Source organism: Mercenaria mercenaria, chromosome 2, assembly GCF_021730395.1.
Source record: "Mercenaria mercenaria strain notata chromosome 2, MADL_Memer_1, whole genome shotgun sequence".
Classification (NCBI taxonomy): domain Eukaryota; kingdom Metazoa; phylum Mollusca; class Bivalvia; order Venerida; family Veneridae; genus Mercenaria; species Mercenaria mercenaria.
The window spans coordinates 119065740-119092763 of NC_069362.1; the positions used below are offsets into that span (position 1 = coordinate 119065740).

Consider the following 27024-nt stretch of genomic DNA (forward strand, 5'->3'; position numbering starts at 1 on the left):
AACTCTATTTTGCTTTTTTACAAAATTATGCCCCTTTTTCGACTTAGAAATTTTTGGTTAAGGTTTTGTATGTAAGCTGGTATCTCAGTACTTACTAATGGGAATGGATTGAAACTTCACATACTTGTTCACTATCATGATCTGACATGCACTAAGCAAGTCCCATAACTCTACTCTCTTTTTTTTCAAAATTATGCCCCTTTTTCGACTTAGCAGTTTTTGGTTAAATTTTTGTATGTAATCTGATATCTCAGTATCCACTAATTAGAATGGATTGAAACTTCACACACTTGTTCACTGTCATGATCTAACATGCACTGTGAAGGTCCCATAACTCTACTTGGCATTTTTACAAAATTATGCCCCTTTGACTTAGCAGTTTTTTGTGAAGTTTTTGTATGTAAGCTGGTATCTCAGTATCCACAAATTGGAAAGGATTGAAACTTCACACACTTGTTCACTGTCATGATATGACATGCAGTACAGAGGTTCAATACCTCTACTTTGCATTTTACAAAATTATGCCCCTTTTTCAACTTTTGTATTCATTCAATTGACAAGGCTGTTGAATAGTCGAGCGTTGCTGTCCTCCGACAGCTCTTGTTGTTCGTGTAGGACGAATTTTCGCATATTTCGTGCTAGGACCGATGCGCGAATTTTAAACCACGCTATTATTAATCCATTTAGTACATAGTTATCCGAATTTATTTCCTGCCTGAAATATACATGTATGTATGTTATGAAACTTGTGTATTTCAGTCTTTCTGAAAAGGTCATAATTGATCTGCAGTTAGTTAAAGGTTGTCTTGATAGGAACTTATTTCTTTTTACAAAAACGGAATATAAAGTCTGATTAAATTAATAATTTTAATTGATTAATGGGTTATTCTTTATGAACGCTTTAATTACTTACGCTAGAAATATATCGCTGTCATCGTCTTAAAAGTGATACGAAATATGGCTTCAGTCATCATTTAATATTTCACAGAAAACTATTCAATTATTTGAATGCATGTGTATAAATTAATTCGTTGTCTGATTCATGTGGGTAAGTTTGCAAATACTTGTGGAAAAACAGGCTATTACTGATACACCTTTCAGCAACACTGGTTAGGCTAACTGTCCGCCGTTACATATCTGAAATGGCGTTGAAAATAAAACGACATTTATTAAAGCTTGCACTGTTACCTGCAGACTTGAGGCTTCTTTTACATGAAGCATCAGTGCGGTCAGGAAGTCCCGGTTCCGACTGCGGACGGGTCGCAACTTTGCCATTTTACAACCTTTGAAGAATACTGTTACTAATACCGTCAATGATAGATAGTTATTTCTTACGTATTATAACAAATATATTAACGTATTCTCGGAGGAAAGATGAGAATGATGGAAATTATTTCTGATCAATTTTATATATCCTCTTGAATGTTACAAGAATTATTCGCACATGTCATTGTTGTTTTAGAGTAATTGGACAGGCGCCGTTCATAATAAGACTTCAAACACTTCGTTTATTTTAACTGGCCTTTTTAGACTCGGTCACGCTTTACCTAACCATAGCATCAATTAATAACAATTATCAGTTGGACTGTCATATTGTTTATTTCACAAGGCCATAAAACGGGCCACTCTATTTGACAGGCGATACATGATAATGCCACGTACAGTACTAGCGATTTCAACAGAAAAAAAAAGATTTTTTGTTAATTTTTTACAGTCTTTTTTTCACGTTTGCGCGAAATTTCATGCCAGCAAATTTAAATGATTTCACAGTATACCAGTTCCATTGTTGAATGATGATAACCACAAGATATTTGTTCTGTGTGTTTTACAACATTTTGCCTCTCAAATTTTGAAAGAACAGACAGTATAGTCAACTTGAGCTTTAAGAGATATTTGTCACAAAATTTTGTTCGGATGGGTGGGCGGGCGATGGTGAGGAGGGGGACGTGGAAGTATGCCTGTGTGGCAAGGGGTGTTGATTTGATGAAAACATTATTTGATGGAATCAGACTGTTGTCAATTCTTTTTAAGGTTTAGAGGTATATGAAGTTATGGAGAAGATAGCTGAGGGAGGTTTTGCGAAAATATATCTTGTTGAAGACAATGAGCTTGACCTGGGAACAAGAATGATGGATGGAGAATCAAGTGTCAAATCTACTCTGGCTATCAAGGTAATAATTATTGTTTAATGGCAAGCTTGGTCTTTGAGATGATTTCTTCAGGATCATGCACTCATACACATGTTTTTAGCTCACCTGTGCCAAAGGCTCATGGTGAGCTTTTGTGACCGCTCAATGTCCGTCGTCTGTCGTGCATCGTCCGTCTGTCAACATTTTCTAAAAAAATCTTCTTCTTGAAAACCACTAGGCAGAATTACACCAAACTTCACAGGAATGATCCTTGGATCAAAATTGTTCAAAGAATTGAATTCCATGCAGAACTCTGGTTCCCATGGCAACCGAAAGGAAAAACTTTAAAAATCTTCTTCTCAAAAACCAGAAGCCCTAGAGCTTAGATATTTGGTGTGAAGCATTGTCCAGTGGACCTCTACCAAGTTTGTTCAAATCATGACCCCGGGGTCAAAATTGCCCCTGCCCCAGGGGTCACTTGATTTTACATAGGAAAATCTTCAAAAATTTTCTAAAAACAAACTAGAAGGCCTAGAGCTTAGATATTTCACATGTAGCATTGCCTAGTGGACCTTTACAAAATTTGTTAAAATCATGACCCCTGGGGTCAAAATTGACCCTGCCCTAGAGGTCACTTGATTTTACATAGGAAAATCTTAAAAAATCTTCTCAAAAACAAGAAGCCCTAGAGCTTAGATATTTGACATGTAGCATTGCCTAGTGGACCTCTACTAAAGTTGTTCAAATCATGACCCCGGGGCCAAAATTGACCCTGCCCTAGGGGTCACTTGATTTTACATAGGAAAATCTTCATAAATTTTCTAAAAATAAACAAGAAGGCCTAGAGCTTAGATATTTCACATGTAGCATTGCCTAGTGGACCTCTACAACATTTGTTCAAATCATGACCCCCGGGGTCACCTGATTTTACATAGGAAAATCTTCAAAAAATTTCTAAAAATAAACCAGAAGGCCTAGATCTTAGATATTTGACATGTAGCATTGCCTAGTAGACTTCTACAAATTTTGTTCAAATCATGACCCCCGGGGTCAAATTGACCCTGCCCCATGGGGTTACTTGATTGTACATAGAAAAATCTTCAAAATTTTCTAAAAATAAACCAGAAGGCCTAGAGCTTAGATATTTGACATGTAGCATTGCCTAGTAGACTTCTACAAATTTTGTTCAAATCATGACCCCCGGGGTCAAATTGACCCAGCCCCAGGGGTTACTTGATTGTACATTGGGAAATCTTCATAAATTTGCTAAAAATAAACCAGAAGGCCTAGATCTTAGATATTTGATATGTAACATTGCCTTGTAGACTTCTACAAACTTTGTTCAAATCATGACCCCACATGGTAAAATTGGCCCCACCCCAGGGGTTACTTGATTGTACATCGGAAAATCTTCGAAAAAATTTCTAAAAATCATCAGTTTGACATTTGAAACATGTAGCTCATATTACTCAGGTGAGCAATCCAGGGTCATCATGACCCTCTTGTATATTTATGATACAGTGAATACTGCTCACATGAGCTTGATTTAAGTACCAGGGTCAGAAATACATTTTGTTCCCAGGTAGTTTTCAGATATGTTTTCTATGTTTGGATTGCAAGAATTTTTTATTTATCAAGCATTTTGCTCATTCTTGTGTGACTTCAGGTGATCAGTATTTTACTGTACTTCATATTCAGATCCACTATTATGTTACCTCCTTTGAAAATGCTGCTATGCTATATAGTCTTCAATTGTAGAATGTTGTCTAGGTGATAACAAATACTGGGGGTTTTTTTAGCTCTCCTGTCACAAAGTGACAAGGTGAGCTATTGTGACCGCTTGATGTCCGTAGTGCGTCTTGTGTCCGTCAGCAATTTCTAAAAAAATCTTCCTGAAAACCATTGGGCATAATTACACCAAACTTCACAGGAATGATCCTTGGGTGACCCCCTTTCAGAATTGTTCGAAGAATTGAATTCCATGCAGAACTCTGATTACCATGGCAACCAAAAGGAAAAACTTTAAAAATCTTCTTGTCCAAAACCACAGGGCCTAGGGCTTTGATATCTGGTGTGTAGCATCATCTAGTGGCCCTCTACCAAAATTATTCAAATTATCCTCCTAGGGTCAAATTTGGCCCCGCCCCGAGGGTCACATTGTTTATATAGACTTATATAGGGAAAACTTTGAAAATTTTCTTGTACAAAACCACATGGCCTAGGGCTTTGATATTTGGTATGTAGCATCATCTAGCGGTCCTCTACCAAGATACTTCAAATTATCCCCCTAGGGTCAAATATGGCCCAGCCCCGGGGGTCCCAAGTTTTACATAGACTTATATAGGAAAAAAAAGTTTAAAAATCTTCTTGTCTGAAACCACAACACTTAGACCTTTGATATTTTGTTTGTAGCATTGTCTTATGGTCCTCAACCAAAATTGTTCAAATTGTACCCCTTGGGTGAAAAGAGGCCCTGCCCTGGGGTTCCCAAGTTTTATATAGACTTATATAGAAAAAGCTTTAAAAATCTTCTTGTCTGAAACCATACGACCTAGGCCTTTGATATTTAGTAGGATGCATTGTCTAGTAGTCCTCTACCAAAATTGTTCAAAATATGTCCCTGGGGTTAAAAGAGGCCCTGCCCTGGGGTCACTTAGTTATTATGTGAGTTCTATAGGAAAAATACTTAAAAAATCATCTGATCCTATTTTCAAGACTGTTTAATTATAATTACCTGGTGATGTCACTTGACTGTGACCTTGACCTACTTGTTTTTTAAGATACAGCCTTGAAATTTTGATGACATACACAGTTTTGCACACAAATCGTAAAACTGAATTTCATTGACCATGAATGTGACCTACTGACTTTCTTAATATTTTATCATCAGTTTGACATTTGAAACATGTAGCTCATATTACTCAGGTGAGCGATCAAGGGTTATCATAACCCTCTTTGTTTTAGCTCACCTGAGCACAAAGTGCTCATGTTGAGGTATTGTGATCACGCCGTGTCCTTCAAGTCGTCCGTCATCAACAGTTGTGTTTAAACAACATCTCTAAAACCACTGAATGGATTTTGATTAAACTTGGCCTGGATGTTCCTTGATCGGTCCTCTTCCAAAATTGTTCAAACGGTTCTGCTTGGTTGCACATAGGGGCCGCCAGAGCTAAATATAGAAAAATCTTCAAACGACATCTCCTCTTGAACCAATGGTCCGATTTTGAAGTTATTTTACACAAATGGACCTTCTGTCACCCTCTGCTAAGATTGTTCAAATTATACTGATTCGTCAAAAAACATGGCCGCCAGGGGGCACGTTCACTTTTCCCTATGTATATAGTGGAAATTTATGTGAAACTGCTGGCCCGAGTTTTAAAATAATTTCACACAAATGGTCCTTGTGTGACCCTCTACCAAGATTGTTCAGATTATTTTGATTTGTCAAAAAATATGGCCGCCAGAGGGCGTGGCCACTTTTCACTATATGTATATAATGGAAACTTTAAAAATCTTCTTGTGTGAAACTGCTTGCCCAATTTTAAAATAATTTTACACAAATGGTCCTTTTGTGACCCTCTACCTAGATTCTTCAAATTATTCCGATTCGTCAAAAAACATGCTTCCAGAGAGCGTGGTCACTTTTCCCTATATGTATATAGTGGAAATTTAAAAAATCTTCTTGTGTGAAACTGCTACTGTAATAGACCAAATTATTGCCCTAAGGTCAAAAATGGCCAAGCCCCTGTATATGACGTGTACTTACTAAAGGCTTTTATATATTAAGAAACTTTGAAAACCTTTTTCTCTGAATCAGTAATAACTAGAATCTTGATTTTTGGCATATGATATCAGGGTTGTACTGTCTAACTATTGCCCTAGGTTAAAGAATGTGTGTGACAGCTAACATAGAAGAAACCTATCAATACTTGTACCATTATGTTATATAAACACACTTAAAGCATTATACACAGGTGAGCACTTTAGGGTCAATGACCCTCTAGTTAAATTTCAAAACAATTTAAAATGTGATTTAAAAAATGCAATCAGTTTTAGAAATGGCATTACGAAAACTTAATTCAATATTTTATTTCATTTAAGTCTGCTTTGACATGTTCGTTTTCACTGCCTTGTCTGAATATATTTTCAGGTTGAAGAGCCTGCCCAGAAATGGGAGTTCTATATCTGTAACGAGCTTCACAATCGACTGTCAAAGCTGAATGATCCTGTAGATGTGGTATGTAATTTGGTATGGTGTAGAATTTGGAGACTGATACACACAGGAGTCTTGATGCTGATTATTAATCCTTACCCTGCTTAATTTTTATAATGAACTTGTCCACCTTTCAATTTGGACAGTACCATTAACTGTTAAAAAGGATGCTTACCAAAATATACTGACTGAATGGCGAACAGTGCATCTTGATCTGCACTGGTTGTAAAGGCAGAATCAATCGTGTCCAGCATGATAAGGGTCACCGAATCTAAATCAGTTGCCCTTCATTACTTTGGGTTCTAAACTTTGAGTGGGGTGCAGAACTATTTCATATGGAGAAGCCAGCCAGCTAGTCATTGGTTCTATCCAGGGGCCGGTTCTTGCCAGACATAAACATCTGGAAGTGCACCCAAGGCCTTCTGCTACTACTGAAAGCTGGAAAGTCACCATATATTCTATTAAATGGAGTTGTTGTTACTTGAAACCCAACAAAAACGGGCAAACACAACAAGCTTTTTCATACATTTCCTTGTAAGAACAATCCCTGATAGTAAGTGCCAACAGTGAAGTTGCCATTTATTTTGCTTTTACCTTGGCTGTTTGGTGGAAATTGTTTATGTCTTATGTATCCTGATACTGCCTGGCCTGCAGTGTTCTGTTGTAAATCAGCATGAGTAAAGGAACACAGAAGCTGTGTGTTAAGAATTCTGCCATATTTACTTACACAACCGTATAATTTTTAAATTTCAGTGTACTCTGTATAGAAAATAATTTATGATATTCACACAGTTCTGATGAAGTATTTTTCATTTGTTACATAGAGACCAAGTGTAATGCAGATAATCAATGGATTTTTCTTCGAGAACGGAAGTATCTTAGTCACCGAGTATCAGCCTCGAGGAACCTTGCTGGTATGTATTCAGAATGATGTTCTTTGAACTAATTATTCTTAGGTCAATATATATATCTATATCCTCATGACAAAAAAATTTACTGACCAAATTAAATGATTTCACAGTATGTTGGTTAAAGAGTAACTTTTGGAAAATGAAATGACTTAAGATCAGCTAATCATACTCTTATTGTTTAGGGATCTCGCAAGAACAAATTACAAAGCATAAGAAATATGTACTGCTGGGATGTTGGCAAATAGTGTTGGTCACTGTGATCTTACAGCTAAAACAAATTGAAAGAATTTATTTTAATGGATATGAATTGCGGTGCGAGTAATTTCCATTTGAGAATGAAATCCATAGATATATTTAAACTACATTAACACAACTATATATTCATACCCAAATGGAGATTACTTAAATTGCAGCTCATAGAGTTACAATTGATTGCTCTTTCTTTCACAGTATTTGAATTGGTTAATCGATGGTTTTAAATCTCTGAAAGAAAAAAATTCAGCTTACCGTGTTTGAATACAGCAACTGTTTTACACGCTTTCCAAGTATGCCATGCTGGTATGATGTATGTAGATACATGTTAACAGCCAGACATTGTGATTTAAAAAGCTTTTGCCATCAGGATCTGTACAAATGAATTTACAAATTGACCAAGATGTGTCTGACCTTATATCTTATGTGATTATTTACCTGTATTCTTTTACAGTAAGGACTGTAGTGATATATTTTGTCGTCATTTTGTACAGGATTTGGTGAACAAGTGTAAGAAGAAGAATCTGCAGTCTGAAGCGATTATTCAGCATCTAGAACCTGTGATGGCATTCATGACGATAGAACTACTGCATCTCATAGAGAATATACATAAATGTCACATCATACACGGTGATATCAAGCCTGACAACTTCCTTGTGCTGCAGTTGTAAGTACTAATACAGACTTTATTAGGTTGTAGTATGATGTTGAGGAGTTCATGGTGGAATGGTCATGTTACTGAATTTTAGTCACTTTTCCTTTATTGCTGTTGTTTCAAAACTCCACAAGGGATGTAGAATTATTTCATACGAGCAAGCCACCAGATGGCTTTCAGAAGTTTGGTGGTTCTACCCAGATGCCCGAAATAATACCAAGGTGCACATCTTTGTCAGAAGTAATACCCAGAAACTGTTTTTCTTATATATCCAATATAACCTATAATGCCTAGGTGGTCATCTGTTCCAGAAATGATAGCCAGGTGCCCATCTTTACCTGAAATAATGCCCAAAGGTTTTTAGCCTGTCTGATTTTTGAAAAATAATTGATGAGATATTGTTGTCACTTGATCATCGGCCTTCGTTAAAATGTTTGTTTAGGTCCACCTTTTCTCAAACACCGTAAGAGTTACAGCTTTGAAACTTTGCACACTTGTTTATCATCATTAAAAGAATATGTAGGCAAAGAACCATAACTCTGATTGCATTTTGTCAGAATTATGGACATTTTTGTACTTAAAAAATTCCAGTTTCTTGGTTGAAATTTTTGTTTAGCTCCCCCTTTTCTCAAAAACTATAAAAGCTACAGCTTTGAAAATTTGCACACTTGTTTATCATCATTAGGGGACTATGTAGGTCTAGAACCATAACTCTAAGCTGCATTTTGTCAGAGTTATGGCCCTTTTTATACTTAGAAAATCTGAACTGTAACACTTTTCTTACATATTGTCTAGCATTTGCAGACGAGCGATGGCACCCGTAGGTGGTGCTCTTGATTGTTTTAATTCTAATTCATTTCTTCCTGATGCATTTACACTGTTTTGCATATTTTATCTCTTAAACAGCCCTCGTCTTCCAGTGAGTACAGATCCTTTGGTAGTGTTCGGAGGTACCAGCAGGTTTGTTCAGTTGATAGACTTTGGACAGAGCATAGATATGTCCAAATACCCAGCAGGTACAACCTTCCTGACCAAAGTCAACACACAGTGCTTTCAGTGTATAGAGATGAAAACGAACAGACCCTGGACATACCAGGTATGTACCAATAGACAGTACTTTATTCATCACCTGCCCGCTTAGCAATAAGGAGAGCACAGATCACAGAGTTTGATCCCCGTGCAGGGCATATTTTCTCCGTGATGATTTGATAAAAGACATTATGTCTGAAATCATTTCATCCTCCATCTCAGATTCATGTGGGAAAGTAAGTAGTTACTTGTGGAGAAGAGGTTTGTACTGGTTCAGAATCTAGGAACACTGGTTAGGTTAACTGCCCGTTGTTACATAACTGAAATACTGTTGAAAAACGGTGTTAAGCCAAGAACAAACAAACTTGATTCATTATGGTAAAATGATCATTTGCATTATAAGCATAATCTTTTGGGGGATTTTAATGGTGGTATAATTGTTACTAGTGGTTCAGTTTGATATTGTTGGACAGTACTGCTATTTTTTTGTCATGCAGTAGAAAATGGTTGATGAAAAACAAGAATTTTAAAGTACAGTGACATCATTATGTCTCCCCCAGGAGACATATTGTTTTTGCCCTGTCTGTCCGTCCGTCTGTCCGTCCGTCCTTCCGTCCGTACGTCACACTTCATTTCCGGGCAATAACTGGGGAACCATTTGACCTAGAACCTTCAAACTTCATAGGGTTGTAGGGCTGCTGGAGTAGACGACCCCTATTGTTTTTGGGGTCACTCCGTCAAAGGTCAAGGTCACAGGGGCCTGAACATTGAAAACCATTTCCGATCAATAAGTAGAGAACCACTTGACCCAGAATGTTGAAACTTCATAGGATGATTGATCATGAACAGTAGATGACCCCTATTGATTTTGGGGTCACTCCGTCAAAGGTCAAGGTCACAGGGGCCTGAACATTGTAAACCATTTCCGATCAATAACTAGAGAACCCAAGACCCCGAATGTTGAAACTTCATAGGATGATTGGTCATGAAGAGTAGATGACCCCTATTGATTTTGGGATCACTCCATCAAAGGTCAAGGTCACAGGGGCCTGAACATTGAAAACCCTTTCCAATCAATAACTAGAGAACCACTTGACCCAGAATGTTAAAACTTCATAGGATGATTGGTCATAAAGAGTAATTGACCCCTATTGATTTTGGGGTCACTCCATCAAAGGTCAAGGTCACAGGGGCCTGAACATGGAAAACCATTTCCGATCAATAACTTGAGAACCACTTGACTCAGAATGTTGAAACTTCATAGGATGATTGTACATGCAAAGTAGATGACCCCTATCGATTTTGGGGTCACTCCATTAAAGGTCAAGGTCACAGGGGCCTGAACATTGAAAACCATTTCCGGTCAATAACTTCAGAACCACTTGACCCAGAATGTTGAAACATAATAGTAAGGTTGGTCATGCAGAGTAGATGACCCCTAACGATTTTGGGGTCTCTCTGTGAAAGGTCAAGGTCATAGGGGCCTGAACATTGAAAACCATTTCTGGTTTTCCGGTCAGTAACTTGAGAACCACTTGACCCAGAATGCTGAAACTTCATAGGATGATTGGTCATGCAGAGTAGATGACCCCTAACGATTTTAGGGTCACTCTGTTAAAGGTCAAGGCCACAGGGGCCTGAACATGGAAAACCATTTCCAATCAATAACTTGAGAACCTCTCGACCCAGAATGTTGAAACTTCATAGGATGATTGTTCATGCAGAGTAAATGACCCCTATTGTTTTTGGGGCCACTCCGTTAAAGGTCAAGGTCACAGGGCCCTGAACATTGATAACCAGTTCTGATCAATAACTTGAGAACCACTTGACCCAGAATGTTGAAACTTCATAGGATCATTGAACATGCAGAGTAGATGACCCCTATTGATTTTGGGGTCAGTCTGTTAAAGGTCAAGGTCACAGTGGCCTGTTCATGTAAAATCATTTTTTGGAAATAACTTGAGAACCACTTGACCTACAATGTTGAAACTTAATAGGATGATTGGACATGCAGAGTAGATGACCCCTATTTATTTTGAGGTCACTTGATCAAAGGTCAAGGTCACAGGAGCCTGAACAGTGACTTGAGAACCACTAGGCCAAGAGTGTTGAAATTTAGTGGGATGACTGGACATGCCAAGTAGATGATCCCTATTGCAGCCAACCATCAGTGTCTCTTTGATTTTTGCTCCTGACCCCTATTGACTTCTTGCCTATAGGACTTTGCATTGGGGGAGACATGCGCTTTTTTACAAAAGCATTTTCTAGTTTAGTTTTGTTGGCAAAAAAGAATTGTGGTTTTGGCCAAAATGGCTATTAGTATTTGATGGGGTCTGAAATTTGTGTATTTCAAAACTGAAAAATAAAATAAATAGGATTTGTTTTAACTTGTTGAGATTTAATTTTCTAGATTTACACTTTATGTAATCACACTAATGGAAGTTTTATGTATGGTCCCTGCAGGTCAACGTGATTTGTTTTGTGTAAAAGGTTGCCATCTAATGTTTCTGTCTTCGTATCATTTTATGGCAGACCTTTTTGTGGAAGTCCACCAACAGCCATGAAATTGGGAAACTGTTTTCTGAAATTATATTAATTTAGTACAGTTAAGTTTCCATAATGTTTATAAAGATGGTTTATTTTGTGTGTAATATTTACATATGTTGGATGGCATTGTGATCATGGCTCATTAGTGTTTTGTATCTTTTATTTATTTAATCAAAATCAACATACCTAGTATCAGATCTTAAAGATAAGGTCAGTAAGTTATATAATGCTCTATTGATGATTCTGTGTTACAGACTGACCTGTTTGGACTGGCCGGTACAATCCATGTGATGATATTTAATCAGTACATGAAAGTTTACCAGGAAGGTGGAATCTGGAAGATGACGTCCAAATTCACCAGGTAACTCTTAATATATTACTCATGAATTGCTAATGAAATAGAAATCAAAGAGAACTTAATGGAAAATGCTCCTTTATCATTTTACTTGATTTTGTAATTTATTCTCCAAATTCAACAGGTGACTTTCAATAATTTACTCATGAATTGCAAATGTAATACTGTGAAATCATTTAATTTTGTGGGCATGAAATTTCGTGGTTTTGGTCAGAACGGCACTTTCGTGGGGATATGAATTCGTGGATTTCAACTTTTGAACATAAAATGAGCAGGAATTTTACTTGTTCATTGGGATTAAATTTCGTGGATTGACTCAACCATGAAATCCACGAAAAATAGTCCCCAACGAATATTAATGATTCCACAGTAGAAGTCAAGGAGAACTGGATTGAACTTGCTCCTTTATCATTTTACTTGATTATATAATTTGTCATAAACTTTGTCATATGAATTCTAACACAGTGCGCAGCAATCGCTATATAAACATGCAGCAAGCAGCCTATATATAAATCTTCAGTAGAATATGCTTGGCTGTTACATTTTACTCTACAGTTGTAACATTAGAGATTTTACCTCAGTTTCTATTATATGCCGTTCATGTACTACCAAGGTACTTTTTTCAGTGCTGAATGGTAGTAATACAAAGTGCATCAGATTTGATGAACAATTGCTGACTGATATTTATTTGCAAGTAAAAAGCCGTGGGAAAATGTTTTGCCAGACTACCTATAACTTGTTCAGCATCAGTGTCATCAGTTGATAGGGCTATGTATGGCTGAATTTCACAATTTCACACCATGTAAATGTCAGTTACCAATACTATAATGGAAAAGAAACACCGAAATGTCCTGGTGTGTATTTGTGTCCTCAAGAATTGGCACATGTCACTTGTTCTATTTTTAGAAACTGCATAGACTTCATAAATATTTAATAAAATATTAACTTTTGATTTTTGACCAAAGATGATATTGAAAATAAAATACTACTACTTTTTACTTCTGTTAAAATCTACCAAATATCGCAAAATTCTATTATCCAACTAAGGGGAGTAAATTGTAACAGCCTAAGGCCTGAATGACATTTGGAGTTAAAGTTTAGTGCTTTAAAGTGTGAAATATTTGCGTGGTTTGAATCAAAATGATAAACATGTTTCAATCATTTTATCAGTTAATAAAATATAGACATCATGCTGTGGACTTGCGATTTAATTATTACGCATTAGTACTCTTGCCTATATTTTATTAACTAACAAAAAAAGATCTATTATTTCTTATTTAATGATACAAAATGCAACTAAAAATTAAATAATATTAAAAATAAGAAAGCTTAATATCTAGTTGGCTTGGTTTGTTTAAACTGTGTAATTGCAAAGGGTTGGTAGTGAGTGTAATTAGCAGGGCAACCTGTTTCTCAGCCATTACTATCCTAGACAAGGCTTCCTTAATTTTGTTGTATTTAACTTTAAGGAAAGTAATCATTTGCAAAGAACTGATTTTATTCTGATTGGTAACCACCAAAAAATGTATGATTAGCAGATGCACTTACATAACTGAGGAGGTTCTCATAAATTGTCCAAAACCAAACAAGTAATTTCAAATGTGTATGCCCTTTTCAAAGAATAAGTGTATTTTGATTTTCTCATGTCCCTGTGTCAAGATACCATTTGGTGTCTTTTCAATGGCTGGAAAATTCTTGGGATCACAGCAGTTTAAGTTCATGTTATGATTGCTTGTGGTAAGCAGATGATCCTTATTGTTTTGAGGAAATAGTAGGTCAGTGGTCAAGGTCACAGTTCCTGGAAAACTCTTGGGTCTAAGATCTTCAGATTTCATAGAATAATTGCCTGTATTTAAGAGATGAATCCAATTGTTGTAGAGTTCAAGGTAAGCATGATCTGCTGAAAACAATTTTTGATTAGTAACTATAGAATACTGTGATCTACAATAGACAAACTATACCGTGATTTCCTGTCAATGAATGACACCTATTGTTTGAAGGTCCAGTAGGTCAAAGGTCAAGGACAGTTACATCAAGACTGAAAATGGTTTCAATCAATAACTGGAGAACACTTGGACTTTCAGAAGATGATTGTCTGTGGTCAGTTGATGATCCCAATTGTTTAAAGAATAGTTGGTCAAAGGTCAAGTTTACAGTAACTGTGGGACAGAAACCAGTTTCCAGTCGATCACTGGAAAATGTTTCTGCATACAATGGTCAAAGTTCACTTGTTGGTTGTGTTACATCGGTAGACAGTCCCAGTTGTTAAAGGGGTCAAAGATGCAGTTACCTCTAGCGAATGCTTGGGCCTGTCACTGGCAAATTTAATATGGTGATTACCTGTGAATAGTAGATGATCTCTGTTTATTTTGGGGTCAGTATATCAAAGGTCAAGGTCACAGGCTTCAGTCTTAGAACAGTTACCTTATAGTAACTGAAGAATGCTTGCAGCTACAGTAGTGAAACTTTATAAAGTTATATCTTCTGATAAGTAAATCTCTTCTGCATGTTGTGATCATTATAACAAAGGCAGTCAGTAAATTTCTTCTTCATGTTGTGGTCATTATACTAAAGGCTAAGATCACCCATACTTTAGACTGAAACCTAAATACACACTTGCCTCTGTCAGGCCAATATTCCGGTCGGTGGCTGAGTTTATGAATAGCTCTATTCAATCTTTTAACTTGCAGGTTAACTCTGTTAGTTTGAGTATAGGTATAAGACATTTGTGAAGTTTGTGATCACATATTGTCATATTACAAACAACGCACATAATTTTCACTCACTGCCTTTACGGTAAAAGTTACACAATATGTATTGCACATTGATCAAACTGTCATTGTTGACTGAAGTCATAATTCAGAACACAAGAATCATAGAAATCGAGACAGTGATTCCATGAATAATTTAAAATCTGATATGTATGCATGTAATGCTTTTCAAATTTATGAAAGTGAATTATGACCATTGTATATACCATTGATCTCTTTTAGCATGGAAGTTAAAAGTTGTTTGATTTCAAAAAGAAGTAAATGTTTAATTAGCTCTTCTTTAAATGCTCTAATGTTCTTTTCACAGAAATTGGAATTCTGCTTTGTGGAAGAAGTTATTTCATCAGTTACTGAATGTACCGAGCTGTGACGAGCTTCCAGACATTGCTGCAATAAGACAAGAGTTTGAGAACTACTTTGTTAATGACTTGTTACAGAAATACAATACGCAATGTGGATCGTTTAACAAAACTATTGCCAGCCAATGATTGGCTGTCAGTTCTACATAAGCTTTAATACTGCGAAATCATTAAACTTTAACCTGCTGGCGGCGGGATTTTGCCTTTGTGACCAGTGCGGAGCAACATCTATGCAGACTGATCATGGTTTGTACGGTTTGTAATTCAGTCAATAAATTTTCAGTGAACAAACATTTAAATAATAAGTGACACTTCCCTAATTGAACGATGGACAAGTCCATTTTAGAAATTTACCAGGGTAAAGGTTAATATTTGTTGGGGTATTCCATGGTTGAGTGAATCCACAAAATAAAATGTCAATGAAAAAGTAAAATTCCTATGCATTTTATATTCAAAATTAGAAACCCACAATTTTATACTTCCACGAAATAGCCATTCTGGTACAAACAAACAGATTTTTTTTTCAAGTAAATTTTAATGATTTCAGAGTATAGTTACTTGAAGTTTGTTGATAGTTTACTTCACATGATACGGTTTTGTACAGAGTATTATTAGTTAGCAGAATAGAATAAATGCATATTGACTACAAGAATATTATGGGCTGTGCTACAGAACAAAATGGTAGAAAATGATACTGCAGGTGTTCATTGTCCAATTAGAATAATCTATTTGCAGCAAAATTGTTCATTAGGTCTTGTTTGTGTTGAGTTCATGTTTTCCAACAGTTGTGGTTTTTCACAGGGAACATTTAGATAAAAACAGGGCATGTGGATGATATTAAGATTAGAAGAAGGCATTCCTTTGACTATAATTAAAGACGTTTCAAAGAAAATATAATCTGATTGTTTTGGTCATTGTCCTTTATAAGGTACACTCCTACAATACATTTATAGTAACAGTACAAGGATTTCCTTTAAAAATAGCCTTTAACAAGTAAAAATTATTATATATATTCATTAACATTTTAAGTTTAAACATCATTCTTAGAGTGTAAAAGCTATAATTTGTTTTTGCTCTGTCACTGTTAAATAAGCACAGATCATAATGAAACATTGCATGAATGTGCATTCTGAGGCTATAGACAGCTTTTGAAAATTTCATGGGTATAAATAAGCAAGAAACAAAGGTATGGTAGATTGAAAATTCAAATTCATTGTTGAAAATAAAGTCTGTAAGAAGATCCTTTAGAAGCATAGAATGCAATCAAGCAAATTATTATTATTATGCCCCCGAAGGGAGGCATATTAGTTTTCAACTGTCCGTCCATTCGTCACAACGTTAACTTTTTGCATGAAGGCACTTTACTCACAAACCACTGCACCCAGGACCTTCAAACTTCACATGCTGATAGTACTTATTGAGTACACGACCCCTATTGACTTTGGGGTCACCAGGTTAAAGGTCAAGGCGCTGCGGGGGCATTTGTTACCATTAGTGACAGCTCTTGTTATTATTATTATAACAGATTTATATAGCGCCCAAATTAATAGCAGACTCAGTTGGATTGAGACTGTCCATGTGTGGTAATGAAATGTGCAACACCACTCATGCCCCAAGCACCAGCTTTAGTGGAATTCAGTAACAGTGTAATTGAGTGTACTCCATGAAAGTAAGAAAATATAACAACACTAAGTCCAAGTACATGGAGACTTTTTACAGCCGCCACATGGTACTTACAAACTGCTGTTGTGATAAGTGTAAGACTCAGTTTAAGACTTACAACATTAATGAATACAGGCCCTGGATTTTTACATACTTTATTGTGAACACTTGGTTAATTGAAATTTACCTTTGAGATTTTCGGTTTAGTGTTACATGTATGATAAGGCTTAATTTTTAAAGTCTCGGATTGCATGACATACGTTTGCATATGGCAATGAAATGTATTGAAAATACATGTACATTATATTAATTTATTTACATTATAAAACATTCCTATTGAGAAATATTAATCTATATGTAAATAAACTAATTTATGTATATCATTTTCACAGCATACAGTCACATCTGTATTAAGCAGCCACTCAAGAGAGAGGCACAGTCTGGACGCTTAACCCTTACCCTGCTAAATTTCTATAGTGAACTTGTCCATCTTTCAATTTGGACAGTACCATTAACTGTTAAAAGGGGTGCTGACCAAAAAGATACTGACTGAATGGCGAACAGTGCAGATCATGATCAGACTGCTTGGATGTGCAGGCTGATCATGATTACACTGGTCGCAAAAGCAGAATCATTCGTGTCCAGCATTATAAGGGTTCAGGCAGATGGCTGCTTAAAGGGTTGTTAATCAGATTTGATCAGGTAATGGATTTGATTAAAAGTTTAACATATGGTTATTTATGCTTATTTGTGTTCATTGTCAATAAATTTGAATGCTTACTACATGTTCGATTTTAGCTGGCAGTATTTCTAAAATTTTGATTTCACTATCCTGTTTGCTTAACAACAATAGAGTTATTTTAGCATATGTTTAAATTTGATAAACATACTTTGCCAAAGGAACATGATAAGTTAAGAATTATTGTATTATATTTGTCAAAGATTAACATGAACAATTATATATATTTAGCCTAAATTCATGAGAAATGCCGAGTTTGTAAACTTAATAATACCTTTGATCGATTTGAAATCAATGAATCAGGAAGCTACACACTATTTACCATTTTATTCAGATTATTGCAATATCTCAATATCTATCAAATGCAAATGTAAAACTAGTGATTTGGTTGAAATCAAATAAAATAGTCCATTTTTTTAATACTTTCATGTTAAAGGGGAGTAATTACAAAATTTCACACACAAAAAAAGAGTGATAAGACATATATTTCTAATTGGGATCTAAGTCTATGTAATGGGTCTTTTTGTTCATTAAATAAGTCTTACAGAATACACTAAAAATGAAAAATGTCATTAAGTGTATTTGGGAAGTTATCCATCTAGCTGCTTAAGACAAGTGGTTGATTACTACAGATGGCCACAAGACAGGTTCCACTGTACTTTCAGTTCTTGCTAGACAATTGATTCTTTGAATAATTTGCAGCCCTTGGCAAACAAAAAACATGCCATTATAGCACTGAGTGTTTAAACTGATATTTATACAAATAAATGATTAAATATAAAATTTTATCTTGAGTTTGAACACTTAAGTTTACATTTCAAGTTTTATTGTCTTTCAAGTGAAATAAGGGTGTTACGGTAATAATTATAAAATTGTCATCAGGGAAAGTATGTTATAGAAAATGGAAGTGATAAGTTGAGAATAAACCCATACATGAGGGGGAAAAAACTAGGGATAAAAGCTGAAATATTCGAATAAGTTATGTTTTAAATTGACAACCAAGATAACCTTTTGGCCTTAGTTACAGATATTTTTGAACTTACAGTTAACCTATTTTTGAATGCTTTTGTTACTGGGCCCACCTGGTTAGTTTGGTAGGTAAAGCCCTAGACTGTAAATCAAAAGGTCACAAGCTTGATCCCTGGGTTGGTTTATGCTCTGTATGGCATTTTGAAGAAAACAAAGTGTTTATAGTCAGTCACCTCATTTGTCAATTACTTGCAAAGGTCAAGTCAGTACTGGTATAATAACTGATCACAATGCTATGTAGCTGAAATACTGTAGAAAAATAAATGGTCTGGATTAGAAAAAGAAAGAAAAAATTACACAAGTTTCTATAACTCTTTTGATGAGATTAGCAAATACTTCGTTGTCTAAAATAGCTATTTTCAAGATTCAGTATAGTAATATAAGAAAGTGTTAAAGTGTTGTGCTTGTTCTTTGTTCTGAAAAAGAAATTCTGGTAACAATTATGTTTGCAGTAAAATATGTGATAGTGGTAATCATTAACTGTCTCGTTCATACTGTTTAAAGCTGCTCACGAACATTCGGGGAGAATATTTTGAAGTTTCTTATGTACACAAGTCTGATGGAAAATCAACCCCTGAGAAATAACAAAATAAGCAAAATCTGGTATCAAAACGTTGTTGTTGTTGTTGTTGTTGATTTTGGCTTTTGGCGACTTTTCAAGCTTTTGGTAGTGAAAGAAGACCCCAGGTGCCTCGCCATGCATTGTTTCAGGGATGGACAGGAACCTGGTTAGAACCACCAACCTTCCCTGTCAAAAATTAGTGAAACCCTCACTTAGCATACTGCTTTCATCCACCATTTCAAAAGTGTCTGACAGTTTACTCTAGTTGTATGTTTGCTTTTGTGCTTTCAAAGGATCATTTGCTTAAAAAGATAAAGTTTGTGCCAAATGCCACTATTTATGAAGTACATTCTTATACAATTTTTTGGAGGACCAAGTTTTCGAGTGGTGCTAAAAAAGGTGAATGAAACAGTTTAAAATCAGTTAACAAAATAAATACAGTACTTCTTGAAAATTTTTATATATACTTTTGTATACTGTATTGTGTTCAGTTAAGATGCAATATGCCAAATGTGTTCAGATGTTTTATAAATTTACGAATTACCAAATATATGTGTAAATATGTGTAACAATTGATGAATAATTTTGTCACAAATGTAGATGAAAACCAGGACAAGAGTCTACATGAAAAACCTGTTGACCTGTAGAGATGAATGTAGTATAAGACCAGTTACAGTGTTGCATGTTTTCTATGGTTTAAAGCTACTTGCAGAGGAATGCAGACAAAATCTCCTCTGTTTAATTTGACCAAATTGGACACAATTTTCGCTTGGATTTTTTTTTAAAATTATATCAAGATTTTAACTTTATTCCTTTTAGAAAAATTATAATTATTATCTTAAAAATATATATCTTTTTTTTTTTCTAAATTACTGTTCCCATTTTTCATTTCAAAGTTTTTATTTAGCAAATTCAAGGTGGTGGGGGCGTGTTGTCTTGCCTTGGTCAAGTTGAGCAGGAGGATTTTGTCCTAATTTCACTCGCCAACAATTTGGGTGAAATTTTTCAACATGTTCATTTCCACCAAGTTGGGCATAGAATGTATATATGACATTGAGAAATAGTAATGTGAGTGAAAAATAAGTGTTGGATTTTGTTGTTGTTGTGTTTTTTTAAAACAAGAATATGTTGATTTTCTCCATTTTTTCAAAAGTGTGGCAAACGTTAATTGGTATGATATCTTGCAAAATATTGTGTCAGTAAGTTTATGCCACTGGTTATTTTTGCAGTAGCCACATTTCGTGGATTTTTTGAGAGAGAAAAAATTTTAATCTAAAATGTGCGAATGAGTGGCTTTCATATATGAAAAAATGAACTAAAAAAACATGCAAGTTGTTTGTTCTGTTCAGCTAGATATTTTTATCATAATTTAGTTATTGAGCATGTGTTTTGTGATTGACTATCTATGGCTGTGTATTATGTGTTCTTGCTATTTTTTGGAAAATAATGCATATGTGTGCAAGCAAAGTAAAAGTACATGTATATAATCTATATGTAAACATAATACAAGTTATGTACCCTGAATATAGTAATTTATTTGTAAAAAAAAAAGATTTTGGATAATTACCATGTGATTATTCAAGTTTTGCTGCATGATTTGGAAAAGTGCACAGAAAAAAATAAATAGAAAATGTCAAGAAATGTTCTTATTATTTATATCTTTTATAAGCATCAGTGTGAAGGTAATGTCTGACATTTCTATAAAAACGTCTGTATACATATTTTAAAAGAAAAGTCCTTTGTAGTGTAGTGGAAGATATACAAAGTGTGTGCTATTATCTATAATCAAAATTGATATTGCTCATATCGTGGTGCATCCTTCCACCCTACCTATTTGCCTTAAATATACCAAAGACGTAAATATATGATCCTTACGACTTGAAACTTTTTAGAGAACTCCCTAGACTGGCATCAGTCGTTAGAGTCCATCAAAACAAATATCTCTACTATAAAGTAGAGAGAAAATGGTTTTCTGAGAACTTGAAATGTCAGTGTCAGTATGAAGAAAGAAACTAACATTATTACAGTTTATTTGATCTCAACAGACTATAAGTCTATGAACTCCTCGTGTATGTTAGATTAGAACTGTTTGCATATTCCTACAACTTTTTGCACACTTAGCGTTTTACATAGCAGCAAAGGAGACACGTTTTTAAATACATTTTACTTTTTCTGATGGAAGAATGAACGGTTCAATCAATGAGCGAATCGAAATATATATTTAACAGAGACAGGCGTCCTTACCTGCGGGGAAATCTATATGGTTTCTACTGGAGTACATAATTATTTGATTTACTATTAAAAAAATACGGTTTCGAATTAAAAATCAGTTCGGGCTATTTCGTTTCAGTTTTACAAGGGAAGATAAAAACTACATACAGCCAAGAGTTGTTTTGACAACCGAATATAATATCTCGACAATAAACTTTTTTTTCAAATTTAATATAAAAGGTTATCTTGATCCTTAAGTTTTTCAAATACGAGTGGCTGTCATGATTTTTTTCTTTTCAATGTTTTATTAATGATGCAGTTATCTGACAAAATACATGTGCAAAAACTGTTTGATATAAATGCGGAACTGGCTTTTTCAAAATAGGTTCAAAATTCGATGTTGATTTCACAGTCCAACCAAGGTCGTAATTTCGATTGAAACATTTACTATGTGATACCGCTGACCTTAAAACCAGTTAATCCTTGCACTTGAAATATATTTCATGTTTATTTATTCAGTTAACATTTCCTTAAATTAGAATGATTTTCAATAGAGCTTTAAAGTGTGACGTAGTGAATTTAAACATTGGTTTATAAAATGAACTTTATTTTAGTTTACATACAAGATTTTTTACTTAGATATATGTAAATATTATGTTGTTAGGTAAACTACTCGTTCACACTCGCCCAATCGTAAATTATAAAATTGATAAACCGTTATATTTACATTAAGCCGGGTTAACCCTTGATCCGAACATTGCTTTTTATCTATTTCAGATTTTATAAGCAAAATATATTTAAAGATGTCCGCATATGTACTGAACGCACCTAGTATTTTATTTTCCGCATTGTTTAATCATACAACCATAAACAATGAAGCAGTTTACTAATATAGCTCACAATCCAACTGCGGAATGACTGCCATTTTTTCGTTGTGAATAACTTCTGGAGACAGGAAACAAATCACCTTGGGAAATTCAAAAGAATCCATTTATCCAATATAATCAGAGCTGTTTTCTGTTGTTCGGGATTATTTCATCGAGATATAATTCTTACCTGTTCACCGGCTGAGGTGTGACAAATGAAATAGTACAGTGATCGCTGTGGAATAAGTGTATACATGTGTTTTTCTATAAAATAGATAAAATGGATATTAAATGCCTGAATCAAACCAGTGGATATATATAAATGTTTGGAATTTCCGTGCGAGGGAATTCTGATTTTCTTGGACCGGGGGATATGCCTCCGGGGGTTTATGCTGATCTTTTTATGGAAGCATGTCTTCGTTTGTGCGGAAAGTAAGAATTATACGTTTCGTTTTTATATAGTAAAATAGTAATTCACGTGTCCCAGCTTGTTAAAATCACAGTTATAAGAAATCTATATATTTTCCCCAGCTTTCTGTTATTTTGTTATTAACTAACTTGTGACAGTCATAAATAACAATTTTATACTACATTTACATATAAGTTAATAACTTTATCAAAACAAATATGGAGAAACTACTGGCCTGGAGAGAAAATGTGTTTACACGAATAGTTGCTTTCTAACTCTTATTTAAATATTTATTTACAGGCAAAATAAGCCGACTTTCAGTTTTGTCTATATTATAAAGATATTTCTAGCTATTGTAAACTAATAAATGATCGTTATATCGAGTTTTGGATTAAATGGGCATTGACATGTACTTGAAGTTAATATTTAGTAAACCGACTGAATTATTGTTCTCTAATTCTCCGCGTATTATATATTTCCTATTGTGATTTCATTTAATATCGAAATACTAAAATACACTACAAGTATGTCGGTCGGTGTCAAGTTAACACGAAAAAGAATACTAGTATCTCAAAATCAATATGGTATATCACTGTATGATTGTGAAAGACCAACCACGACCCTATACATTCATTATCAAGACACGAGTAATCGCACCTGTTAGCGTATATGAAAGATGCGACACCTTTTAAATGTAGCTCTGTGCTTGTATCATTTGATTGAGTTCGCATATTTCTTACCATATAAAGTAAAGTTTTTCATTTTGGTTTGTTGCGTCCAATCTTTTTTCGTCACAGGTATAATACATACTCGTGTCCATGACATTTACAACATTTTGCGACGTAGATTTCTAACAAGTTCTCGAATTATTCTGAGCTGTATACGTATTGGTCATTTTACACCCAATTTGATTTCAAAGCTCGTCAATATTACTGCTACACGGGCATACGTGCTAGCCGATTTCATTCTCGTTTCCAGCTATATAGCTTGTGTGTTCATTAAAGTTAACATCATTCAGCTTTGAGGTTGAAACGCAAAAGAAAAAAAAAAACGACCTCCTTAAAATTTGACATCTGTATTTTACCTGGAAGTTTCTTTTAAATGAATTCCTTCGGAGAAAAAGATAAAAACATCTCATTTCTAATTTTTGGTAAAATGATACAAGGAAGTGAAACTAGAAGATGCTTTTGTAGAAAAGCGCATGTTTCCCCAATGCATAGTAGTAATAGGCAAGAAGTCAATAGTGTACAGGAGCGAAAGTCAAAGAGACACTGCTGATGGTTGGCTGCAGTAGCTATCTAGGCATGTCCAATCATCCAAAGAAGTTTCAACATTCTGGGCCTAGTGGTTCTTAAGTTATGGATTAGAAACGGTTTTCCATGTTCTGGCCCCTTTGATCGAGTGACCCCAAAATCAATAGGGGTCATATACTATGCATGTCCAATCATCCTATGCATATACTATGCATGTCCAATCATCCACTGGGCCAAGTGGTTCTGAAGTTATTGGTCGGAAATGGTTTTCCATGTTCAGGCCCCTGTGACCTTGACGTTCAACAGAGTGACCCCAAAATCAGTAGTGGTCATCTATTCTGCATGTCCAATCATCCTATGAAATTTCAACATTCTGGGTCAAGTGGTTCTCAAGTTCTTGGTCGCGAAAATGGTTTTCCATGTTCAGGCCCCTGTGACATTGACCTTCAACAAAGTGACCCCAAAAACAATAGGGGCCATCTACTCCATAAGCTCTTATGAAGTTTGAAGGTTTTAGGTCAAATGGTTCTCCAGTTATTGATCGGAAATGAAGTGTGACGGAAGGACTGACTGCCTGCCTGCCTGCCTGCCTGATGGACGGACGGACGGACGGACAGGGCAAAAACAATGTGTCTCCCCATGTGGGGGGCGATATAATTTTCAGAAGTTATAAGAGTAAGTCGCCTACAATATCTATATACCGAACTATCGTGACACTATGACGTCATCGTACTCTGATAATTAGCACAATTATTATTCAGCCGACTTTCTTATCGATATTTTTCCTATCCTAACGACTTCCACGAATATTGTTATGCCGAGACTTTCCTGACAACTTGTGCTCCTGTGAGTCAATAGTTGTGACTACTGACCGGCATGCCATTCAGTATTACATCAGAAATATATTTTCATATTATTTATCTTTATGTTATTAATTAATAGTGTAGACAGATGTAAACTTTAAAATTGTATACTGAATTCATGCTATGAAATATAGATATTTTTAAACTACATGTAATCTCCATGTGAAACAGTCCCATAGATAAAAAAAAAAAATAACGCGCAAAATCTCCGAAAGTCCGGTTTTCAAACCGCAAACCATTTTAAAGAAGTTAATCTACGTCAAAAGTGTTCCTTTTATAATAAACAGCAACCACTTTTCTCTCCCTAGAAACGGGAACGTTGACCCTCAGATGGCCTCGTTTATAAACAGTCTCAATTAAAGCTAACTACAACTGAAATTAAATTTGAATCCGGGAGTGACACGGCCTTGGCCCCAAAGTGATTTTTTTTATCTTGAAAACAACAGAGGATGAGGATTTTTTGAAAATAATAAATTTGTAATATACCATCATGAATAAGTCAAACAGACTGATGGTTCGAGCACCACATGGTCACAGTCACGCCTTCTCATATGACACCTGTACTGGCAGGGATTGACAGGTCACAATCGAGCTTCTTTTTTTTTGAATCATTAACAAATTGACCAGAAAAGTTCTTATTATTACTTTTTTGGCAAGTATACGTTTGTTTGTTTGTTTTGGGGTTAACGCCGTTTTTCAACAGTATTTCAGTCATGTAACGGCGGGAAGTTAACCTAACCAGTGTTCCTGGATTCTATACCAGTACTAACCTGTTCTCCGCAAGTAACTGCCAACTTCCCCACATGAATTATCAGAGGTGGAGGACGAATGATTTCAGACACAATGTCTTTTATCAAATCGTCACGGAGAACATACGCCCCGCCTGGGTTTCGAACTCGCGACCCCGACGCTCTCCCTACTGAGTTAAGCGGGGTAGCGTAAATACGAAAGTGACTCTCGTTATATCATTAGATATTGTCACTGTGTATTTGAGTATTTTTCACGTTGGTGTCAAGACAAAGGCTAATAGTAAACGATGTTTTCTCAGGGGAAATATCCTGAATACATGAAGTGTGCTAAATTACATGTAGGGCGTAAATGAATAAACAAAACACCAACCCACGCGCGCAAGCTCAAATGCTGTTTTGAATGTATATGTATTAAACATTTTTCATAATAATCTCCAGCATATGAACAAAATCATGCAAAAAATGTGCAAAATTTGGAGATAAGTTGGTAAATATTTAAACTTTGACCCACCACAAAATAACTGTAGTGTCTTTTGTTTCCACGATGGTAATTATACATGATTTGCATAAAAAAAGAGAAATACAAGTATATAGTTACAAAATGATATTGGTATATATAAAGGCCAAGACAATGTGTTTATGTCTTAACGTTTCGAATTAATGTAGCAGTATATGCACCTTTATCTATTACTCTAGTAATTCAAGATCACAGAATTCAATTCTGTAACTGATAGAAATTCTCTAAAGGAATATGTAAAAGACACAAAGAGGAGATAAATCAATAATTAATAAAAAGGAAGTTATAGATATTGCTGGCTTAGTACATGAATACCCTAAGACGTACATGTATATGTATAGGATGTATCTTAGGTAACTGTTAAAGAAGTTGATTGAAAATGGTCGGCAATTCGTTCGGATGTTGTTACAAAGACAAGCGCCATAATTCGTAAACTTGACATAGTGCATATATATTTTGACACTGTGCACAAGTTCTCTTCAGACGTTTTATAGAATTTACCCATGTAGTAAAAAATAACATTTTGCAAAAATTCAAAGGGCAATAACTCCTAAACCTTGCAACGCAAGTTTATATCTTGACAGTATGCTAATGATAAGTTTATAGGTATACGAGGATTATCCGAAGAAACCTTTCATTAGTATTTTGTACAATTTCGAAGGACCAGGCATGGTATATGTACGCGAGTGTCCTGACAGAGTCTGCAAGTTGTATTCATAGTGATGCATGCACGTTTTTGTCAGCTCTCTTAAAAACTGCAAGCGAAGTTATCCGGACTAGCATTGCATGCTCATGAAATTTTAGTAGTTCTACAGAATTTCAAAGGAACCATAACTCCTAAACCGCTCAAGCTCATAAACCGCTGTAGGTACATTCATAGACTGACAATACGGACAAGTTCACTTCATGTAGTAACATTTCCGTACGTCTGGGACAAAACCTT

At 35.2% G+C, this 27024-nt stretch overlaps 2 protein-coding genes across 4 annotated transcripts in view; both read left to right on the forward strand.

Annotated features, from left to right (window-relative positions):
- Positions 1–20852, forward strand: part of LOC123565034 (mitotic checkpoint serine/threonine-protein kinase BUB1-like) — a 71518-nt gene extending 50666 nt beyond the window's left edge. For 2 of the 3 annotated variants that reach the window (XM_045359022.2, XM_045359023.2), the window contains 7 exons: positions 2032–2171; positions 6280–6366; positions 7167–7256; positions 8000–8172; positions 9067–9256; positions 11991–12097; positions 15170–20852. In XM_045359022.2, the coding sequence (XP_045214957.2) occupies positions 2032–2171; positions 6280–6366; positions 7167–7256; positions 8000–8172; positions 9067–9256; positions 11991–12097; positions 15170–15350 (968 nt within the window). In that variant the 3' untranslated portion in view covers positions 15351–20852. The remainder of the gene's footprint in view (positions 1–2031; positions 2172–6279; positions 6367–7166; positions 7257–7999; positions 8173–9066; positions 9257–11990; positions 12098–15169) is intronic. The other variant, XR_006689082.2, reaches the window with a different exon arrangement.
- A 1306-nt stretch (positions 20853–22158) lies between these two features.
- Positions 22159–27024, forward strand: part of LOC123565033 (inositol polyphosphate multikinase-like) — a 57434-nt gene continuing 52568 nt past the window's right edge. The window contains exon 1 of the mRNA XM_045359017.2: positions 22159–22722. Within this exon, the coding sequence (XP_045214952.1) occupies positions 22613–22722 (110 nt within the window). The 5' untranslated portion in view covers positions 22159–22612. The remainder of the gene's footprint in view (positions 22723–27024) is intronic.